Below are 22,683 nucleotides of genomic sequence, written 5' to 3' on the forward strand. Positions count from 1 at the left end.
TTTTAACCACAAGTTACACACTGAGTCTTAAAATGAGGCGGTTGAATTTCCCACATTTATGCTTCTTATATGGACTTGGTTCTGCTTGATTTGCAGCACTGGCAGAAGTCCTAGGGTCCAAAGTGTGCCTCTCGAGAGACAAATACAACACCATGTGTTGTCTGGAGTCGGAGCAAGTCAGACAACGGATCACCACCGACTGGAAGGCTGCCCAAGTCCACGTGCTGCCCATGATGCAGCTCTCCTGCAACGTAGGCGCACCAGTCACATCTTAGATCTGAGAGCAGACACTGAGCCCTCGGGAGTAAAAAGAAGTTCTATTTTAGTGGCATGTTAAGCAAACATCAGTGGTTAGAGTTTAACAATTGGATTATATATCACATTCGACTTGTATCCCTCAGGCAGTTTCTTTGTGTATTCATGGCATGAGTCCACACACTCCAATAATAAACACCCAGGGTGAGATGAGTTTAACGGCTCCATTTAGTAAAACTACTTATAGATAAGAGGGAATAGAGCAAGCTATTTTAGTATTGCAATGATTTCCCAAATAGTCTGCAGTTCTCTTTTATTAAATTTGTATTGTGTTAAAACGAGGTCTGATTATTTCTGGACAGTATTTTTTTCTGCCTTTGCTTTAGTCATACACAATTAAGTGGGACAGGAGTAAAAATGATTAGCAAATGCTTATTATGACTGAAGCACGTCATCTCTCTTAAACTGACTTATCTGTATAACCACAGATGAGTTCCAGTCTGGGTATGATTACCTCATCACTGTACACACAAAGGCTGACTAAGGGACAAATGGACGCAGTTACAGTTTGTACTAAGATCTACTGAGGAGCGAGTCCTCCATGAATAACAGCTACGAGAAGCTGTTAGTTATAACCACTTTTTAAGTTTAATGTTTGTTCTAGTAAATAAGCAATAAATCCTGATGCTTCGTTGTAACTACAAACACATTGGCTGCTGTTCCCGGTAGTAACTGTTCTGTGATGACGTTCTTATTGTCCACAGAAACTGCAGCAACACCTGGCGCGGTTCTCACAACAGTACGATCGGCTGGTGGCCTTTAAACCCACCGGCTGGACCTTCAGCCAACAGATGGAATCAGTGGAAGACATTCAGCCTCAGATCACTGGCAACATCTCCATTTATGGTACGCATTTAACTTCTTCCTGACAAAACATTTGTCAAATGATGTGTCAGAACTGAGAGTGTGTACTGTATATCCGACCCGAGGCCATTGGGACAGAACAGGCGGGGTTATTCAGGGTTGGTTCGGTCAGAGAGAACACTGTAGACTCTGCTACAAGGCTTAGAATAATAATAGTGAATGAGGTGGAATAGCCCAGAGTACATTTCTTAATTAGTTAGTCCCTCTCTTTGCTGTTTCATTGCATTTGAAGGTCTTCTGCAAAGTTAGAGGTATTATTGTTGCTCATTCCTGGACAGAACGCCCTTCTCTCTTTTACTGATCAAACACAGAACTCTGCAGTGCTACACAATCTTTCACATCTTCCCACATTCAAGACTTAACCAGCAGCCTTCTCTCTGCCAGAAACAACATGCCACTGCAGATGTAGCCTGTTTTTCTTCCCGTCCGTCCTGTTTCATGTTCTGAAAAGATCCATCAGCAGCATCAACCATCTGGCCCCTAGCCCTCAATCACCAGCAAGAGGCCTTTTGCGTTGCACACACTCATATAATTTCTTCCTCTTCAGCAGTTCGTGTGTCACTCAGGCGGAAGCCAATTTACGCAGTCTCTCCCTCTTCTCGCTCTGCCCCGTGTTTACCTCCTCCTCTTTGCCCTTCCCAGCCATATGCTGCTACTGCTCCTAATATTGTTCTCTGCATGGTGGAGGACTGACTGGTATACCAGAGGGGGCTCAGTTTGAGCTAGATCTGTTGAGAGCAGCAGTGGGGCACATTAAAACCCGTGGAGGGATGATGGAGGACAAACGAGAGATGCCAGCTTTCTGCCGCAGCTTCAAACTGTTTTCTTATTTTCCCCTCGAAACATAAACATTTTTTGATAGTTAATGTCTCAGCGTCTGAAATCTGCCTGTGGGTCTGCGCATCTGGTCCCCCCCCCTGGGACTTTGCCATGTTGCTTGTCTGACTGGCTTCCCCACACCTTTAGACATCTGTCTCAGTGACAGTGTTTTACTGAAAACCAAATCCCCTCTGGTGTCACCGAGCATGACATTTCATTATCGAGAAATGAGGAAGAAAAATATTAAAGCAGATGAGCTGAAAGTGAGAAGCAAGTCTGAAATTCCATCTGGTTCAGTGTTTAACCACTGCTGGCCTCTTTCCCTTAAAGACTTTGCTCCTTAATAAATAGAAAATACCCTTGAGGTAAAACAAAATGTAGGCTTGCCGAAAAAATCATTTTAGCTACATCTAAAGCAAACTGGCTGTTTCAGGTGCCAAAGTTTGGATGCGTGTTAATCACAACTTCTTTTTTCTTGACAGGAATCCCTTACAGTGAACACAGCAGCTTTCTGGAGTTGAAACGTTTTGTCCAGTGGATCAAACCTCTCAAGATCATTCCCACAGTCAACAACGGCAGCTGGGCCAGCAGGAAGGCCATGGAGAAGTGCTTCAGTGACTGGCTCATGGAGGCTAAAGCCAAACTGTAGCTTATTTACCTGTAAACTGTGTTAAACGCTGCTGCTGATTATCATTTCTACAACTACAATACGAGCACGGGGAACAAATGCATTTTAACTGGACGTATTTTATCGAAGTTGTTTTCCTCAAGACTGTTGAGCTCATATTCAACACATTCATTCAACAGTACAGTTTTGTGAACATGACTTGAGGCCAAACATGTATCATGAACCACAATTGTTAAACATTGGAACAGAATTAACTGGATGGCTACTAATTACACCAGTGATGTCACTAAAGGTTCTGCTTTGAGACTGTCCTATTTGTTTTCCAATGTATGTAATTTAAACAATTTATGCTGAGAAAATAAAAGTTTTAACGGTTCCTTTAACCCTTTTATTTGGCAGCATTAACGTGTGTTTAGTTTAATAATTCAAATACAAATGATCAGTGATTTGACAATTTGGTCAACATGTATTCAGAATCATTTCAACAGATTTATTGTTCAATCTGCTTTTATAACATTTATTTACAAGAGAGTGAATTAGTAATTGAGCACAGCTTGAATATCACAGTTGACGAATGTAAAAAAATAAATGTCCTTTATGGTTTTCTCATACCTGTGTCATAGCTCCATTAAAAGTTGAAACACTAACCTTGGAATAGTGGATTCAATATCGTGAGGACAGCAGTGGTCTGAATATTATCTGATCATATGAGTGCAGAGGCTTTGTCCTCGCTCTCTGTGGACACTCATCACTGGACATATATATATTAAATAGGCATTTTAAATATAAAAATGCTGTGCAACCCTGCAAATATTGTCCACTTGATGTTGTCTTTGTTCGTGACTGGCATTGGTCACTAGACATGAACTATGTAAGGAAAAATCAGCTTCCCAATTTATATTAAAATTACATTTCTGTTTCAAATCAGAGAGAAGTGGGGTGAAACGCAGCCTGAGGGGAAACACCATTCTGTCTGCATATTAATTCACAAGACTCTGCCTGAGGTACAGACGTCACCAAGGTCTCTTCCTACATCTGTTAATACTTACATCTAGTATTCTCATAATACGAATAATAAGTTAAAAATGTGGACGTATGTTTCTGTTTTTTCATAGGAGACAATTTAACATAAAGATAAAAAACCTCATCTCTCGTCATTTTTTTTGCACTACACGTCTTGCACTTCAATTTTAATCTCTGGGTCTAGAAGCTTTTGTTTCATCCCAAGCACAACATTGTCTTTTACAATTCCAGCATCAAACATACATTTCCTTAAGATTAGTATTTCAGATACTATATGTACAGTATTTATCATATAACAAAAGAGTGTAAACAGATTTGAAAGTATTTAACTTGTAGTGCGGTGATGGTCTTTGCACAGCAGATACACACAATCAAACTGCAGGTCCATTGTGTGTGACACTGGCAAGATAAACATTTTTCACTTAAGGCTCTTCTAGAATTTTAAGGTCATAAACTAGCAGGGAGGACAGTTAAAGAGGTAATGACAACAACCCTGGAAAAATACTGTGATTTACAGCATTACAAACCCAGCTGTGGGCAGGAGGCGCCTCAAGGAGTCACTTCAACACACCCAGACGCAAGAGTAGAAGTTGATCCATCTCCACTGGTCAGTTTTCTGTCAGCGGCTGCAGAGGCAGGTTGGGGAATGCAGAGGCAGACATCCAGGTAGACGCAGGATGGTGAGTTTCACCTGAAAAGAGAAATAATTCTGCCCCTCAGATCACAGAGTGCACAGGAGCACGTACACAGCAACATAATGAACACATGACGTTGTGTTGGTGACTCTGATGGACGCACCTCGTTCTTCAGCGACTTGCTGATGTACGTGCTGAACTCCGTCACGCTGCCGATCTGCAGGTCGTTAATTGCCAGGACTTGGTCTCCTCTGTGGAACAGACACACTGGCTGGCCTGTCCACCCAGACACACTGTGACAAAAACACACACACACACACACCCTTCTATCAGTGTTAACAAAGGCGCATCTTAAAGTTGTGTGGCCCTTTGTCGGCCGTCTTCCCCTGTCATTTTTAACTTATGGCTGAAACCACTGAATTTCTATTGAAATTACAAACGCACAAATATATTCAGTTCAGTACTTTAAATGACTTACATCAGAGCACAGATTGAAAAAACAATTATAACATTGTTGACATCTTAAGAGCTGTCAATGAAAGATATCGGACAATGACAGCTGCTGCTCGCCAATGCGGCCACCTTGACGATATTATCCAGTCTTCTTTTGTTTGAGACATTCAGGTTGACGTACTAGGATTCGAGTCAGGGGTCACAACAGACTCAATAAATAACCGATACAGGTTCAGTGCGTCTCTCATGGTTTGTCTGGGTCGTTTGAGTGGCTCTGTTCACTTGTCCCTCTGCACAATAGACTACATAAAGATGGACGACATGACAGATCCCAAAAGGTTGAAGCCAAACATCTCCATCACCCCCTGGTGTCTGGCTGCAGTATAGGTCGTACAGCCTTGAACCTTTAAGATTTTATTGCAGAACTTACCCTGGTTTCCCGTCCACCTCTGTTAGTGTCAGGTGCTTTTTCAAATGTGCCTGCTTGATCTCAATATCTATTTCCTCTGGGATGATGTGGTCAAGCCTTGAAAGAGAAATGACAGAGAACAAAAGCTTTACTCAAAGTTTTGCACATAGAAAAAAAAGAAATGCATCTAAATCTTAATTCATCTATCTTTTTTTTATTGTCTTATTGTTTCCAAGGTGAAATAATTGAACCAGCTTGAATGACATTTGCTGAGGTTGTAGCTGACAAACACATAAAAACACACTCATTGTCATTGTCTCATTCCTCCATGATATTGTGATGGGTGTCCACTGAAACTTCTCTAACCAGTCCTGCAACATATCAGCGCTGATCCAGGCATTCCTTCCTGATCATTTATTTTATGTGGTGATGTTTGGTTTTTGTTTGTTCTCTGTCACCATCACCTCTGACTCTAAATGGCAGAGGTGCAAACACAGTCTGTTGAAGAAGAGCACCCACTCTAGCTCCCTCCCTGCCCCACACCTCCAGTGTTTGTCTTGTTGCTTTTTTTTTCCAGATTCAGGGTAAATTCCTTTAGAGTCTCACCTCTGTGTGGAGCTTTGCTTCTCCAGCGAGGACACATTACGACCCTCCAGCATCTCTCCAAGGGAGATGTCCCCGTTCTCGCTGGAGCTGCTGCTGCTGACATCTGAAGGATGAGTGTCATCTCTGTGAAAGCGTGGGGTATTTCATCAGGCACTTGAGTTACAGTCAATTATGCATGTGTTCTTGGTAGATGTCCAAAAAAAAAAATAGTGAGATGGTGAAAATAAACTACAAAGAGGCACTTGTGTTGCCAAACACACCCACTGAAGCTCCAAACTCAGAGGAAGAAGTATCAGAATGCACCGTCATGGCAGGTGACTCACAGACAGATAACAAACAGTAGAGTCTGGCACGGCTTTATAAGCCCGGGATGGAAAAGCCCCAACATTTGCCCTTGTGGCAAAAATAACAACAAAGGAAGAAGAAGCGTTCGGTAAAAGGTGCAAGAGAACGGTAAACGCCAGAAACCAAAACTAGACTCTCAGTTATTTATAAAAGGGACCAAAAAGCAGCATGGGAGAGGTAAATAATTTCCTTATCACTGTGCAGGCGCAAGAGGAATTCTAATCAAGTAGCGCTTCAGAAACAAGTCTCAAGACTCATATGACAAATGTAGGGAAGGTGGTCTTCAGTGTGCCAGCGCAGCGGTTGGCCACTTAGAAAGAAATCAGACATCAGTGTGAACCATGAAATGATCACGTAACATATTTCAGCAAAGTTAACAAAGAAAACAACAGCGGAGAGTGTTTATACACAAGAGATGATGAAATGGATAAGCTGGGAGAGATGATGAGAGGTGATTAAAACTAAACATGAAGGTCATGTAAAACCTGCCTTCTGGAAACAGCGGTGGCATCTGTTCAATCTCACAACCTTTTTTGCTCAGTTTCCGTGTTGAACTACACGTTTGCTGGAAACTGTGCAATGGTGTGCAACAGGATTCTAGGTACTTTTCCTCTTGTTTGGAGGGTGTGTCAGAAACGTTGCATAATCAGCCCCAACTTCACGGTAATAGTGCAATGAATTATAAAGTTCTCTCGAATCCACCAGTTGCTGCTTGGGGTTTGCATAAAGGTAGAGACTGTAACCTTAAGCACATTTTAAAGTTTTAAAGACGTATTTAAACCCAGGTCATCCACCTCAGAGATTTCATCCACAAGAAAGTGCTGCGATAGTTGCATCGCTTGCATATCACATATATTTATATATGAAGATGAATGACATGGCAGGTAAGTCACAATGTAGTTCACAATGTGATTCATTCATTTTTTGGATTTCTTTTGATACTTCTTTCCTTTTTGGTGTGTGTGTGTGTTCTCCTTTTCCTTTCCCCCTGTGTTTTGTATATGTAATAGATAAACTAAATGAAAAATAAGTAAAAAAATATGTATTTATAACCTCTTTCACAAGGTTACAGTCAAATGCGTAAGTTGCTAAACAGCTCTGCGGTGCCGTCCTCATATGTCTTTGGAAGAGTCAACAGTCCTGCTCCGTTAAATTAATGCCCTCGTTGTGTTTGAGCCAAATGAGTCTGGTTACCACTGACAACTGAGCTATTTTGGTATCTAGGGCACTGACAAAACATGTTGCACAAAGAGCGTAGGGTGAAAAGTCAAAACTACACACAGCCCACAAAATAAAGAAGAAAACCCCAGTGATGAATCTGTGGTGTACCTGTCGTCACTTTCTGTCTCCTCCCTGAATAGAGGCGGTGGCATCTTCAGTTTTTCAAAGTGCTTAGTGAGAGACATGACGCTCCTGTACGTGACCTCTTCAACTTCACGGTCCCTGCAACCATTTGACACAATCAACTCCATTCGGTTTATTATATATGAGGTTGTGTGAATCCAACTGATGCTGCCTGAGCTACTTACTCATCGTGACTTAGTTTATTCATCGTTTCATATCTGCAAGACATAAGTATTTAAATAGCAGACACACGAGCAAAGAATGTAAAAGATTGAAGGTCGAGATTGAAGCATGTCAGTGTGAGATAGAAGAGACACAATGCGCTTTTGTCTGACTGAGAGAAACAGTAATCAGCACTTACAGAGTGTCTTCAGTTTCGGCACAGGTCGAACCTTGTTCCTCGACCTCATTCACAAAAACAGACGAGTAACAGTCAGATCATCTACGGTGTCACATTTTCAGGAGCTAAATTAAATGAATCACAATATTTGATTCAGCTAACTGCTCTTGATCAATCAGTTCATTCATTCACTGCAAGGATGAAAACTGAATATCTTTGGATTTTGGGGGTCAAACAAAACATTTGAAGTCTTCACTGCAAAGAACTTTAACTTTAAAAAAACAATCAAACAATCAAACAACAAATCAAGAAAGTTGCTGGCAGATGAATTGATGTTAAAAATAAATGCAGTCCTACTTGTTTTTGGCATAAGTCGGATCTCGGGTAGTCATAGATCGGCTCTGATAAAGGTCTCCTGGAGCAACCTTCACTCTGCTGGCCAATCAGAAAGCAGCACGCCACATATCATCAAAAAAAATGAGCATAACCTTCAACTGATACTTCTCATTAATTACAAACAATGACGTCAAGATGTTTCACCTTTGATTTGTCAGTGTTGTCCAAACAATTTGACAGTGGGTCAGATGCAGACCGTATTTTGGGTGATTGCTGAAAACACACACACACACACACACACATATGTTTGTCTTAATAAATCCAATCAGCCCATAGATTCACCCACAGGAATGGTGTGACTGAGTTGAGTTAGTATTAGTTTGACAGGACGCAGGCTTTGAGGAGGAAGTTTACGTGGACCAACCTTTTCAAACACAATGGCTGCATTGTATTTCTGCACAAGTGGTTTTGAAATGACCTGGTAAAACAAATAGAGAGGTGTAATTCATTAGTGAGAGTTAAGAAACACGTACGGTGAGATCTTTACTTTGATTCACCGGGGAAACTGGGAGAATTCAGACTGAGCATGTGAGGTGCAGAGAGAACGGAGGAAAAATGATTAATGGAGTAAAATTAGGATTTGGGGTCATGGATGTTTACCTCAGCTGTTTGCTGCCCATTATGCCTGACCTACAGGTGGAAGAAAATACATCAAATAGTGACTGTCAGCGGCTCTGGTCGGTTGACATGATCGATACAAAATAATTACACAACAAAAAGACGTACCTCGGGACCGAATTTATGTGGCCGGTTTTTCAGGGCGTCATACAGGTCAAAGAACCAGCCGTCCACTTCGTCACTAGACGACACAGGAGCATATTAAATAAATCATTTCGTTTTCTCTACAAACTATTACACTCAATTTAAAATTCAATTCTGAAGTCAAATAAGTGGAAATTGTGACATTTAGCAACAAAGCGGAAGGGAAAGCCATTATCAGCTGATGGACTGTTATTAAAGAGGAAAGCAGCATCATAATTTAACTTTGATTGTCAGAAATCCTGAAATAGTAGATGGTGTAAGGGGGGGGGGGGGGGGGGGGGGGGGTTGTTTTGTGACGCACTGTCTAAGTCGCCCTTGGTTACACCATCACTGAATTTCAAATTAAAGCAACTCGTCTATTTGCTTTGACATTGGGACATACGTAGAGGCTTTTACTTCATCGAAATATTCAGACGAGGTTTTTTCAGCTGCACATTCAATCAATTGAGTTGTTATTGAATTGTATTTATTTGTACAGACCATATTTACAAATCACAATTTGCCACATATAGGGAAACAAGGTGCGACAAGGGTGATGCCATCCGGAGTAGCTACTGTACATTTTTAAACGATGCATCTTTGAGGTGAGATGTAAAATCGTCTGCATAAAAATAAAAATATTCCTACAACTATTCACCTCTATTTATTTATTGAATTGGCTGTTTGTGGGGTGATAATAAAAGCAAGTCCTCTGCATGTGTGGTATGTCACGTGTTCTTAAAGTAGTGTCAGAAAATGCATTGAAGCTGACAGAGAAGCGATAAATTCAGACGACTGACCTGTTGCCCCCGACCAGGAAGTAGTCCCGTCCAGCAGCGCTGATGTAGAGCACGCAGGATGGGGAGCACATGAAGTTCTTCTGGATCCATTCCCATCTCTGGTGCTGCACAGGGTTCACGTTCAACAGTGAGATCCTGAGAGAGGGATACAAAAGATTTTTGGGTGGTTTTACTCCTTGTTGTTAAGCATTTTGTAATATTGTTAAGAAAATGTTTATTATTATCATTATTATTATGAATACATTTTTGTATTGTTATTAATTACCTACATGCTGTGTCTGTTTCATAATTTGTTTAAATGCGTAAATGTTTGATGACATACTGTTCCAAGTCTATCTCTCCGAGTGGCTTCTCCTTTTCATCTGCACTCTTGAAGTACTTCAGCTGATGTTCATTGCTGCTGACCTTGAACAGCACAAAGTACCGGTTCTTCCACGATTTCTGTGGCAGAAACGTAATAAAACACATGATGAAATGTCATTTTGAAAAAAGTTAAATGTGGCGATACATTGGATTCATTGTCACCTCTGACTTAAATCTTTTGGAGGGAGGAGACTTGTACAGATACCCAGACCTGATTTGCGTCACAACGACTGGACTGTAGACCTTAAAAGTTTTGCCTGAGGGCAAAAAGAAAAGCTGATTGTTTGTGATTGTTTGTTTTGATCCTGCCTTTGTTTACAGCACATATGTGTAAAATACATTTTCCTGTAGGCAATACAAAAAAGAACTCATACAGGGAGGATGAGCAATGTGGAAAACTGAAAATCCTTGTTAGGAAAAGCAGTTTAATATACGTTATTAAAACTCTCTGACCATATAGTGATACACTACCTCTGGACTTGTGGGATTTATGCATCGTGACAACAAACCTAAACAAGAAAATAACACATGAATGCATCAGTCCCTTCAAAACAGCATACAAATATCCAGAGGGAAGTAGGTCACTTATTAAACTTACAGTGTACGATTTTACAAATAGACTCATGCGTAAGCAGAGAAGGAAATAGAGCTCAATTCCCAAAAAGAAGCATTTTAAGTTTCCGGCTGAATAAGAAATAAACACATTAGTGCATTAAGCAAATAACAGGATATTATTGTAAATACTAAATATTACATCAAAAGTCTTAATCCTTCTCTTTATGCAAATCATTTAAGATTTAAACAATCTAGCTCTCACTTTTTTCAGACAGAACCCCACGAGTTGGCAAATGCACATTAAGCTGTGTCACATCACAGAGTAATTAAATAGAATAATTCAAAACATTATAAAAAAGTATACATACACACATATATGTATATATATATATATATATATATGTGTGTATATGCATGCATATAGACATAAAAGCCTTGCTTACCTGGGGAGCACCTGCTCACCTGCTCTTCATGAGGAAACTGGATCTTCTTCCTGCGTCTGGGAAACAACAAGACTTTTAGACCGGGAACTGGAGTTTCTAGTTTCTTACGTTTTTTTAAGGTGTTCCTGCTGGCTGGAGTCCAACAGGTGGCCGGGAGATATGGAGCGAGGCTTTAAGGAACGACTGATGCCACTAATGTTTTAGAAGCAGTAGAAGCAGAAAATAGATGCTTCTTCTGAGATCTCATGGTGAAATAAAATTCTGTGTTGATTTATCATCAGAATCAGAGTCCGACTGGGGAATGTGACCTGAGATCCTGAACTGTGTGTGTACGTGCATGTTTTCACTCACATCTGCATGTGACTTCTGAGTCATCTGCTTTTATCCTCATATTATTAATATGATATACATTGTTGTTTTTAACATTAGGTTTAAGTGTCACTGGGATCTCTTCTTCCCGCTCTCCTGTATAGAATATCATTTTACTTATCTTGTACAAATTGTACAAATATATTAATAAATATTTAATATATACATTTGTTTGTGATGCTTTCCTTTAAGTGGACATGTCAAAGCTTCTTTTTAATCTCAAATACTTATAAGCATTTTATTCCTATTGTGATTTAGTGCGTCTCATCTGTTATGTTTGTTTATTTATTTGTATTTATTTTAAGCCGGTTTAGTATTATGTTCAACTTTGGTTGTTTTAAATTTACTATACAAATAAACTAACTTGACTTTCATACAGTTGCATTTTTAAAATATTTATTTTTAATGTCAATAAAATATCCAAACTACAAATTGTAAAAGACAATAGTTCAGTTGGCAAAGAAACTAAAATAAATGACCTTAAGACTTTGAAAATGTTCTTCCTTTACTTTGAGCTAAGAAGTAAATCTGGAGTTGAATCCATATATATACACATTAAAAAAGTTAAATGATGTGTGTCACTGAACATCATTTTTTTTAGTGTGGTCTACGTTTACACATGTGGAAGAAAAATGACACACAAATCATTACACAATAAATTCTTTAATACAACAAAATGTTTACATAAGCATTCCTCTGTTTAATTATTGCCCCAAATGAAAAAATATAGGGCCTGATTATAATTTCAATGAAATTCATTCATTCATTTTTTCCCAAATATTTTCAGATATATTCCTGAGGACAACAGCATTTAACACCGTAAAGCATTTAAAATTTTACCCATAAAAATATGTTTTTTTTTCTTTCTTTCAATTCCATTCCCAAACAGGTGGAGCGAACACTCCTTTCAGCACAGGTTAGGCACCACATCACTGATCAGAGATCCATGTGTCGAGAAGACTCCAGAGTTGTGGCGGTGTCTGGACAAGAGTAGGGAACGGCAGAATTGATCACACTCCGCGTCTCCCTATCTACAATATGCAAGTGGTATCAAAATAATTAAAAGTGACTGATAAAAAAAATACAAAGCGAAAAGTGTGATAGTCAAAATGAAAGCTGCTGCTGAACTTCTCCAGCTAAATTACTAACGCGTGCAATGATGAATTGTGTAAAAACATTTGTCGTGGACATGTGGATTGTGTATCTTCAGACTTGTCACCACCAGTGATAGCTGCCTCTGTGAATGACAGACTTTGGGACAGTAAGATTGAATTTGCGTCAACAAACTTAAATTGTAAATGTCTTATATATTTGAAAAATAAATCAGATTCTTGTCATATAATTCAATTATAATAATTAAATTACTAAACCATACAATTATTCAGTAAATGTTTTCAAATGTGTGAAAAAATGACTTAAAATATAATATATAAAAGCAATTTTTTTATGATTTGGGTTTTTGGGTGATTCTGCAACAAAGCTCAAATTTTAAAAATAAAACTAGAAAGACATTGCTTGGTGAATGTTATGACAGTGTAGAGTAGGTTATGACAATGTACAACACTAATATACAGTGAAATGATGTGGCATTTGTGCTTTGGGTCCCGGTCCAGCATTACAATATGATATTTCTCTAACCTGTGAGAGTTTTTAGACAATCTTAAGAAATTGTGCAGCGTGTGTTCTATTATTCAGTAAAAAAAAATATTTAAGAGGAATGTCTGATTTGACAGATTAAAAAAAAAAAGCAAAATTCAGAAAAGTGATTTTTAAGACTGACCAATAAATGAAGACCAGTGCAGTATTTTGATCAAATACACCTTCTCGTGCTTGAAGTGAAGTTTTGAACGTCACGCTGAGAAAACTGGAAAAATTGCAACTGATTCTTGCTTTCATGGGGGTTTGTACTAAAAACTATGCACTTGACCCAAAGTCTGAAAAGAGAAGTAATCACTACACAGCAAAAGATCAAACCTTCCCAGCCATACGTAAATGAAATTCTTTAACATTACATTTAACCCACTTAATGGGACAGTAAAGAACCTGAGGATGCCAGCATGCTGCTACCAACTTAAATGTGCTAGGAAGGCTGAGACACCGAGCCTTTGGCGAGAGCATCGTGATGTGTGTGTTTCTGCTCAGAGGAGTGTCGTCTCTTTACTTTGTCTCTTTAGTTTTTTTTTGACGGCTGAAAACATTGAAACATGGATAACTGAAAATAATGTGACGCATTTTCCAGATAACAAATTCAATGAAGCAGGTTTGTAATCAAGGCACGCCCTGAAGGATTCTGACTCACAGCTCAAATGTCTAGTGGAAAATTTGTAAAGAAGTATAAGTGTATCTAAAAAATAATCGCAGTATATAAATATAAAAGGGACTAGATTTATCAAAAGTGGCTTTTTAAAAGGTTTTAAAAGCATTAAACTCTGGTTTCTGATTTATTTTATTGTGTAATAGTAAATTATATGTTTAAGGATAAGGCATCAGGAGAGGCTACTCTCTGAACACCAAATTATTTAAGGTCACTATACTAAGATTAGCGGCCTTAGCTGTTCTTGTTTGCCTTTTGTGCGGTAGCTACAGTTCCTTTCAACATCAAGTGCAAATGCTGGAAAATGGAGAGACACATTTTCAATTACGATTCCCCAAACCCACAAAAACTGGCAGCAAATTTTCCGGGCTGGTAGAATAACATGGATATTTCACAATGCCTGTCGACAAAGATCAGATCAAATGTGACGCCATTATTCTGAAGAACAACCTGCAGAGGAGGAATAAATGTCACCATCAACACATGAACGTGGAGTGCCACTGTAAATATATAATTTTTTCTCACAGAGTGCTGTTTTTTCAGGCCCAACCAAACATGCAAAATATTAATATGTGCCCCGAATGTGCAGTGTCCTGCTGGGCCTGAATCATCCCTGAATGCTTTGACCGCTTAGCCAGTACCTGAAACAGTCAGTCTCGTCAGTCACTCGAGTCTCCCGTGTCGTACAGTACGGTCAGTTAAGGTTGGCGGTTAGTTGAAATACAGTTCCTTGGTGAGCATAGACACCACGCAGGGGATCTGCTTCTTCTCGCTGAAACGCGGGTCTTCGGACCAGGACTCAAAGCTGGTAGCTACCATGTAGTTGACCCGTGTCAGGATCTGCATTATCTCCAGCTGTTTTCCAAACTCGTTGAGGACGTTGCAGAGTGCCTGGACAAACCAGGAGCCACGCCCAGGGTTCCTCCATGAGTAATACCCTGGAAAAATCATCTCGAGTCAGCACTGAAACTACGCTTTGATAAATCTTCCTCATTATAATTACCCAACAGTTTTTCACTTTATCTATTCATTTATTTGGCAATAAAATTGTACACTATAAAACATAGACTGTATATAAAAATGGATGTCATGACAGCTCCCCATAAGTGAAGCCAAAGCCTCTCAATTGCCCCCTGGTGGCTGGCTGCAGTATGAATAATCTCTCTCCATGTTCAGGGATGGGACATGGACCAAACTAAAAAGTCAGAGTAGAAATCAAATGCATTTTCTCAAAGATAATTTATGTCATTTAATGTCATCCTTGTTCAAGTGTTACCTTTGTTTTAATGAGTTATTTCATGCTAAAAAAACACGGTAACGTCATGACTGGCAGTCTGAACCTCGATTGGTTGAGCTTTGTATCAACTGGACCTCCATACCGCATCTCCCAGTGCAGACTCTGGCTCCGAATATAGTTAATTTATCTCTTTATTTAGTCTATGCTTTAAAATATGACTTTAAAACAATGCTTTACCTGGAACAGTGGAGTAGGCAAAGAGGAAATCTGCCTCTACAGGAATCTTATGTCTTGGATTAGCATCTGTCTCCAGTGTGTCGTTTGGCGGACCCGAATCTGTCTGTATACCATCATCAAATTCAGAACCCCGACAAGCCTGGTGAAGTAAATGAAATGACATTTCATTGTGATCCTGAGTAGCTTTCTCAACGATGACCTGGTGAAGCAATTAAAACATTAACTGTTTTTAAAAGCTGGGACGGGCAAAGTTTTACACAGTTAAAACTATCCATGGGGGGGGGCTACTGAAAGACAATCAGATCTGTCCTTTAAACAAAATCAACTGCTTACGTTACATTATATCGTCATTCAACACCTTAATTATTAATTAATTAATCAAAACATTCACAACATAGCTTTTTTATGAATGAAAGTCTGCCTACCTGGATGAAGAAGAGTTTTGGCTTTCCCACTAAGCTTTTGCACATGTCCCCTCTGAACAGCGAGGTCATGGTCTTGATGGGCATGGCTCCATCTGTGCCGTAGATCATGCCCTCCTCACCGTGGCTTAGCAGGATACAGGCGAAACACGAGCTGTCACTATGGTCTTCCTCCGAGGCTGACCCATACACACACAGACAAATACTCCACTTTTAGCTCAGCTCGGGCCTCATTACTCGTCTCTTACTTTAAAAAAAGTCTCAACTTTATTGCCTCATCTAAAATGTCTTCATCCATTCGCCTTCTGATTTAAGAAAAAACATTTAAGCTAATTGGAGCATATAAAGTCTCATGCTTGTCCAAAGGGGAAGCACTATGTTAAAATAAATGCTGCTTTAGCTTTGAAAATGTCTTGTGTATAACTCAACTTTTGGGCCAGTTGTTGACACTAGAAACAAGAATCATCAGGAGATGACAAATCCGCCCGGCACCCAAAACCATAAATGTCAAAGGGCAATTTATTTCCTGATAAACACATTTCATGAGTTATGTGTTCTGCTCCGGACATGAAATTCTAAAAGACAAGAGGTGGACATTTGGACGAATATGCTGATCACTAGTGTATATCCCATGTATTATATGCCATGAGGGATAAAAAGGTAATATGTAACCAAAATGATTAGGATTCACAGTAAAGTGAACAAGAACATCACAGAAATTCAGCTAATAATCTTCAGGACTATGTCATGAAACAAAAAGTTGATAAAGGTAAAATTGTAAAGCAAGACAAAATCATTATTATCATTAGGTGTAATTGTCCAGAGCTCAACATTAACAATGGTATCTGTTCAGCAACTGTTTAAGAATTGTTTTACTTATTTTGAGCTGAAGTGTTGAGCAGCCTGACAAACGGAAGAATAGACTGGCAAAGTAAAACTCAAAAAACTGTATGGATTCTAAAGAAAAGCAGCCAGCACATACAATCAGATGTTAAACAAAAGGTTCAACGTAGGTCCTATAAACACGTGACACAAGAGGTGACCTTTCAACTGTCTTTACATTTTAGGGACAGATCCATGCTGGTCGCTAGCATTTATACAATTACTTTTACAACGGCACCACCTGCTGTCTGACATGGTGTTTTTAAGACAAAAAATACAACATTCATTAAAAGAAATGTGAGCTTGTGCCTCAATGCGTCTGAAGCAGGGATCAAAGCTAATGAAGCTGAAAAGGTTGAAAACAAATCTGGCATCTAAAACTATTCTGTGGCTTTCTACCAAGACAAAAGGATTTTAAAAACATACATTTTCACAGTCCCTCCATTGAGAACACAGTGGTGTTAAGTGATGGGCTGCAGTCATGAAGTCATTGTGTCAACATTAAGTTGATTTATTGAGGTCCGTCTATCAGCTGAGAGCTACAGTGGATGATTGCAGCTTATATTTTCATTAGCGGCTCGCCAATGATGAACCGGAGAAAACTTGGCTCTACGTGCTTCAGTGGGACATGAGTCCTTATAGAGACACTAGATGCACAAGTTTCTACTGTAAGACCGACACTATGAACTAGAGCTCGACCAATGTATTGGTTGTCTGATACTATCACCTAATATGAGTCTTTCACAGACATATTCTGTTTATAGTTTAAATTTGGTTGTATTTCTTTTGTTTTAAATATAGTTTATAGGTTAAACTATAAATAACATTTCTCTGATATAAGGGTTTAATAACGGCATCTTGGGAATCATTGTCAATTTTTTAAATATTGATATTGGGCATTATATCGGTATCAGAAATCTTTTACTCTTGATATGGACATGGCCTCCAAAAATGTATTCCTGTCGCGCTCTAGTATGAATGAAAAATCACTGTAGATCGACAAATTTTTCGAACTGCCTCAACGCTTTTTCTTTGACTGAGAGATACATTGGTTATAAACTTAGTCCAGCTTGACAGAATAAGGCGAGGCTGACAAAAAGCTAAAGGTGCAAGCACAAAAAGACAGAGGACTTCACTACTCACCTTCTCTGAGAAGACGCTCCATCTTCTCACATGTCTGATCATTGTAGATGAAGACCTCGAAGCCCAGGCTCTTGAAGCACTTGAACAGCTCGCCGGCGTCTCTGTCTGTGCCGTTGCGTACATTCATCCCTGTTGAAAAGGTTTGCTTTGAATACACTGTAATTACGCAATAATATCAGGTGAAATTTCACCAGGTGTACATGTGTGCTGTACCTGTCTTTTCATCAAAGTTTTTGTTGTTGATGATGACGCACTTGCCCACTCGCTGGTGGCTCATCTTATACTGGAATGTTGGTGAAACGATTCTGTAATGGCTTTCAGAAGAGTAGTCCTGCTCCCGCGTCTGGCCATCCTTATTCTTCTTACTGGTGGAGTTAGAGAGAAACAGAATATTTAGAATTATCAAATGTCTCAAACTCCAAATTGCTGGAATATTATTGACTTTTAAACAGTAGAAAGTATTGGAAGTTCAGCTGCTACAATTTATAACTATGAAGAAAACATAAAAAACAATTTACATGCATAACAATATTCACACTTAAAGATCTTACTATGTGAGTGTCTCTTACACTAGTTTTTTTCCGAGAAAATATTTTCAAAGAACATGACAGTGTCTTTTATGTTAAAATGTTCCAACACACACCAGTTACTTCAACACAACACAGGTAAATAGTAAATATCCATCTGATAGTATATCAATTATGTAAAACTCACATGAGAACTGAAAACACTCTGATCCACTTACTCAGAAACCAAAGAGTACATACATTTTCAAATAAGGCATTAATGTCTCAGCCAAATTTGGTCGCAGTAATCCACCGATGGGCCAAAGAAGAAACTAGAACATTTTTTTTCTTAGCTCAGATTTTAAAACACCCTAAGCACATGAAAGTAGATTGAGTGACAGGAAATCTTCCGCGAGTGGCAATTCTCACAGACCTGTCATATTTCCATTCTTTAAAAGATCCATCCAGATAGCGAAGCCAACAGTGGCCCACTGTGGGGTTACAAAAATCCAGGCTTGTTCCAGAAGAGCCTAGTCATCAGGTGACTCAAGCAGGGAAACAATACACAGCAATGTGGACCAACAGACTCATGTACATACACTCACAGGCAGCACGGCCATATTCTGATAAACATGTGATCCAGAACTTGTTGAAGGCCCCCCCCTTCCCCTCCCACCTCCAAACTGTGCCAACATACTGTAACGAACAATCACAAGAGGGTGGGCAAAGAGCTGCGACTCTGTTCTGCTGTGGGCTGGACAAGGCAGCAAGAGCAGCAGGTAGGAGGACGGTGAGGAGGAATGCGAGGCGGTTCTGAGGGTCTTACCTGGGTTCGTCATTAAGCGCTACGCCACTCTGCATCTGAAACGCGTTGGTTTTGTCTCCTTTCTTTTTTCCCCCAAAAGAGTTCCTCCAGACCTGGCAGCTTAATCATGGGCTGTGTGCTAGGTTACTGACATGCTCTCTGTACTGGATGGAGACCTGACTGGGCCAGCGGGTGCTGAGGACAGGGGCGGCGCACTGTGAGCCCCCTGAGTCAGCAGCCTAGCCACCACACCAGTGCTTTCTAAAGGACTATTCACACATGGCCCCTGCACCTCGCTCCCTGTTGAGGTCAGACAGGGCAACAAGTTGCTCCTGTGCTGACAAGCGCAGAATCCACCTGTACCTATATACATACTGTGAGTGCCACACTACTTCAAACTTTACATGAGATGGACAAGAAGCGCTACAACGACACACAAAAACACAATTCCTGAAAAAATTGCCATCTCACTTAACTGCTAACCGAAGAGTATCTGTTCATGGTGCCTAGGTTAATTAAATAAAGATTAGGCCTGAATCCAAGCATGAAATACAAAGACCACGAGCACCCAGTCATGTTCTTCCAATGGAAAAGAAGCACACCCTGGTACTAGACAAATGCACATCAGTTTGTGTGTTTAATGTACTACATCATAAGGCAGCCATGACTGCATGGCTGTGTAAAATATGCACCATTCAGCATATTACAAAAACTTTAAATGCATATTCATTTTTTAATATACTACCAAATTGTTTGTATTTAAACAATTAGATTTTAAAAAACGTTCATTAGCATAAATCTTTATCTTTGAAATGCTTATGATTCATTGTTTTATATTTTTTATTATAAGTTGAAATAGAAAGTCATCCAATGTTATCAATACATTTTAAGGTAAAATTGTTTGCTTTATGTTTGATTACCAGTGTCTCAGAGAAACATGTGAGAAGTGTTCCTCTACTACAAAGGATCACAGCGCCACCTTGTGACTGGAATAAACAGATGTTTCTACTGAATGTCGGTCAGTGAACTCAGATACAAGGCATTGTTCAAGGGGCCAATTCAGTCATACTGATTTTTAAGGCCTTGCTGTAGACTTTAAGATTGTCTTCAATCCTAATTAGACAATCCAAAACTTGTGTTCTGTGTCAAATCAAGGGTAGAATTCATTTACTTTTTGGTTTTTCAAGTTTTTATTACAGCAAAGGAGAAGCAGAGAAACCCTCACGTACAAAATTGTTCATCTTTCTCAAACTGCTGACTTCTAAATTCATAATTATTGCTGTTGAACTTTGAACAAATAAATATGACTGTCTGTTCACATTTAGTTTGAGCGAATATAGTTAACAACAACCATTAGTGGAATTACAATAGCACATATGAGCCAATTTTCTGTTAAAACAAAGCAAGTCTCATTTCTGTTTCACCTCAACTGGATATCATAATAGAAAAATGCACAGGATCATTACTACTAGTGAAAAGGGGAAGAAGAAAAACCAAAAAAAACCACACCCTTCCAGTGAACCCTGACAGTGGGACGAGAGTTCATATAGAAGGCAAACACTCTGAGGAAAGAGATGCAGGATTGCGGCTACAAAACAGTCAAGTCATAGCCGTCTGAAGACAAAACAAAACAACTACACGTGGCAAGAATCACTAGCAAAACCCAAAATTGACACAGCACATTTTCTCCAAAGTGAGCCTATGATGTCATCAAGACCTCCAGAAATGTTCTTCTTTGATTTTTGTGCCAAATGTCCTTCAATTATCTGACTTATCACATCACTAACTTCTAACAATGTTGTTAAACAGCAGATAGTGATCAGTTTATGGTCCGGCACATGCAAAAGAACAATGTACCAGATTGATGGGCTGATGGGCCACTGGATCGTGTGCTTCAAGAAATACAATAAGTGTGGAATCATAAATTTTTTAAGCTTAATGGAAATGATAAGTAAATCAAAATGAGCTATATTTACATCAGTGTTTAAATATTGAGGTGTGTGCGTGTGTTTGTCCTTGGACAACTTCAAACTACCATTACAAGTGTATCAGGGTAGGTCTGGGAATGTGCACAGATGGAGATGTGGCATGAGGACACAGATCTTGTTTCTCATCAAAAGTCTGCAAAGCCGGATTTAAAACAATCCAATTCCCCAGTGACAGAAACTACACAAGTATGTCCAGTAGATGTAAGATAATTTTAAAAAAAGTAAACCACCTCCCAAACAGCAGGAATCTTCCTTTGCGGTCTGGTTTGGCGTCTGTCTCGTCTCCAGTTGTCTCCTCCTCTGGTTCATCTTCCAGTCCGGTGGTGTCCGCGGGTCCTGCGGCCATCTGCGGGGGTCACCACACGTCAGCGTCCACACTGATTTATAAACAACTGCGCTGAAGGCTAACAGTGTTTTAACGCTACATGCTAGTTGTTCAAGCAGTTTAATAGCATTATAAAGTAGCGTCCAGCTAACAACCTTTGTTGTTAGCTGGCGTCCTTTGATCCACCCAGCTTTGCTAGCTGAGCTGTTTTTTAGCTGATAAACACGAGTTGTTGCTTGTCGAAGTCAAAACACTTTCACGTGAACTTACGTTCCACTTGTTCGTGTGCTGACACCGTGTCGTAGGAGCTGTGGTGTCGAAAAACCAGTCGTTTTAGTTTCTGTCTCCGTCGCAGAGTTTCTGTTCCTCACAAAACTTGAGAAAGTGAAAGCGCTTGACGTGTCCGCCGTGCGTCATTACGTCAGAGCCGTGCGTCAGAGCCGGGGCTGCCAGGTGTTCCTGTTAAAGCAGCGCTGTGTCACTTTTACCGAGCACCAGCGCCCTCTGCAGGCGCGTGGGGTGATGACTTCTGTCGGGCTCCACCTGCAAACAATTATGAAATACAACTGGACAGTGGGTATTACCCACGATCCCCGGCTTCCTGAATATTGGAGATGAACACTGGTTTTTACTTTCGTCAAAATAAAGGCCGATTCATGCTTCTGCACTGAAGCTTTGCCGTAGGTGTGCACGTTGCCCCCGCACGTGGCCGAGCATTCAGTATGAGTGATTTTTCAATTAAGGTGAATCATCCTTTTAAGCTGTGACTATCGGTCAGTTATACACTTCTTGCAGGACAACCATTCTACCTATTCCAAGTCAGTAAACCATCAAACTAATTTTAAAGCTTCTATTTTAAGGTAATTGCACAACTTTGCTTTAATGAATATTTGAGACACCTACATATCTGATGAGAAAAGAACAGCTGTAATAATCATTATTTAAAATAATGTAATTTATACACTTATACATATCCACTATATACGATAAATGAAATATATTTAGCTTACACAATAATAAAAAAAAGCTAAATGAAGTCGCTGTTGAGTTCTGGTTGAAACTTGTAAAAAAGATTCTGATTTAAATCTTTGGTCATTTTGGAACTGTGTTGTTCTGTGTAAAAGACTGGTAGGTATTTCTATTATTAGTCCACCACATTTATAATAATGAGAGTAGGCTAAATAACAGATACACCAATCACACTGAATCAACACCTTTATAAAACACTGGTCTATGCGTCACACACTTATTTCTTCTGTTCAGATGCCAGAAGTTGAACTCGCTGTCCAACTCAGGATCATTACTCACATACAGTGACATCTGAACTCTCTGTCACTCGGTCTCTCTCTCCTCCTGCAGACCAGACAGCTGGGCTC

The 22,683-nt window shown here is 39.6% G+C and overlaps 3 protein-coding genes across 7 annotated transcripts in view; 1 reads left to right on the plus strand and 2 right to left on the minus strand.

The window, feature by feature from the left end:
• The window catches only part of dclre1a (DNA cross-link repair 1A (PSO2 homolog, S. cerevisiae)), an 8,465-nt gene extending 5,192 nt beyond the window's left edge, over positions 1-3,273 (plus strand). Inside the window, exons 7-9 of the mRNA XM_020083131.2 lie at positions 97-251; positions 1,020-1,161; positions 2,481-3,273. Of these exons, the coding sequence (XP_019938690.2) occupies positions 97-251; positions 1,020-1,161; positions 2,481-2,647 (464 nt within the window). The 3' untranslated portion in view covers positions 2,648-3,273. The remainder of the gene's footprint in view (positions 1-96; positions 252-1,019; positions 1,162-2,480) is intronic.
• LOC109626728 (pleckstrin homology domain-containing family S member 1) lies at positions 3,092-11,953 on the minus strand. Of its 2 annotated transcripts, none has more exons than XM_069517998.1 (17): positions 11,080-11,953; positions 10,553-10,590; positions 10,244-10,338; positions 10,041-10,159; positions 9,719-9,853; positions 8,904-8,976; positions 8,778-8,807; positions 8,542-8,595; positions 8,322-8,390; positions 8,139-8,213; positions 7,803-7,846; positions 7,627-7,659; positions 7,427-7,540; positions 5,753-5,875; positions 5,168-5,263; positions 4,448-4,577; positions 3,092-4,340 (listed from the first exon to the last, which is right to left on the minus strand). In XM_069517998.1, exons 2-17 carry the CDS (start codon positions 10,575-10,577, stop codon positions 4,269-4,271), a joined length of 1,287 nt encoding a protein of 428 aa, XP_069374099.1. In that variant the 5' UTR covers positions 10,578-10,590; positions 11,080-11,953; the 3' UTR covers positions 3,092-4,268. The 2 variants fall into 2 exon arrangements, with proteins under 2 accessions (XP_069374099.1, XP_069374098.1); XM_069517997.1 differs by having other exon boundaries at positions 8,139-8,216.
• A 142-nt stretch (positions 11,954-12,095) lies between these two features.
• Positions 12,096-21,739, minus strand: casp7 (caspase 7, apoptosis-related cysteine peptidase). Of its 4 annotated transcripts, XM_020110231.2 has the most exons (7): positions 21,578-21,739; positions 21,213-21,328; positions 17,897-18,048; positions 17,684-17,812; positions 15,662-15,837; positions 15,237-15,375; positions 12,096-14,700 (listed from the first exon to the last, which is right to left on the minus strand). In XM_020110231.2, exons 2-7 carry the CDS (start codon positions 21,326-21,328, stop codon positions 14,474-14,476), a joined length of 939 nt encoding a protein of 312 aa, XP_019965790.1. In that variant the 5' UTR covers positions 21,578-21,739; the 3' UTR covers positions 12,096-14,473. The 4 variants fall into 4 exon arrangements, with proteins under 4 accessions (XP_019965790.1, XP_069374101.1, XP_069374103.1 ...); XM_069518000.1 differs by lacking the exons at positions 21,213-21,328; positions 21,578-21,739 and adding an exon at positions 19,016-19,182; XM_069518002.1 differs by lacking the exons at positions 21,213-21,328; positions 21,578-21,739 and adding an exon at positions 18,451-18,606.
• Positions 21,740-22,683: the final 944 nt, after the last annotated feature.

Source organism: Paralichthys olivaceus, chromosome 21 (genome assembly GCF_024713975.1).
Source record: "Paralichthys olivaceus isolate ysfri-2021 chromosome 21, ASM2471397v2, whole genome shotgun sequence".
Taxonomy (NCBI): Eukaryota; Metazoa; Chordata; class Actinopteri; order Pleuronectiformes; family Paralichthyidae; genus Paralichthys; species Paralichthys olivaceus.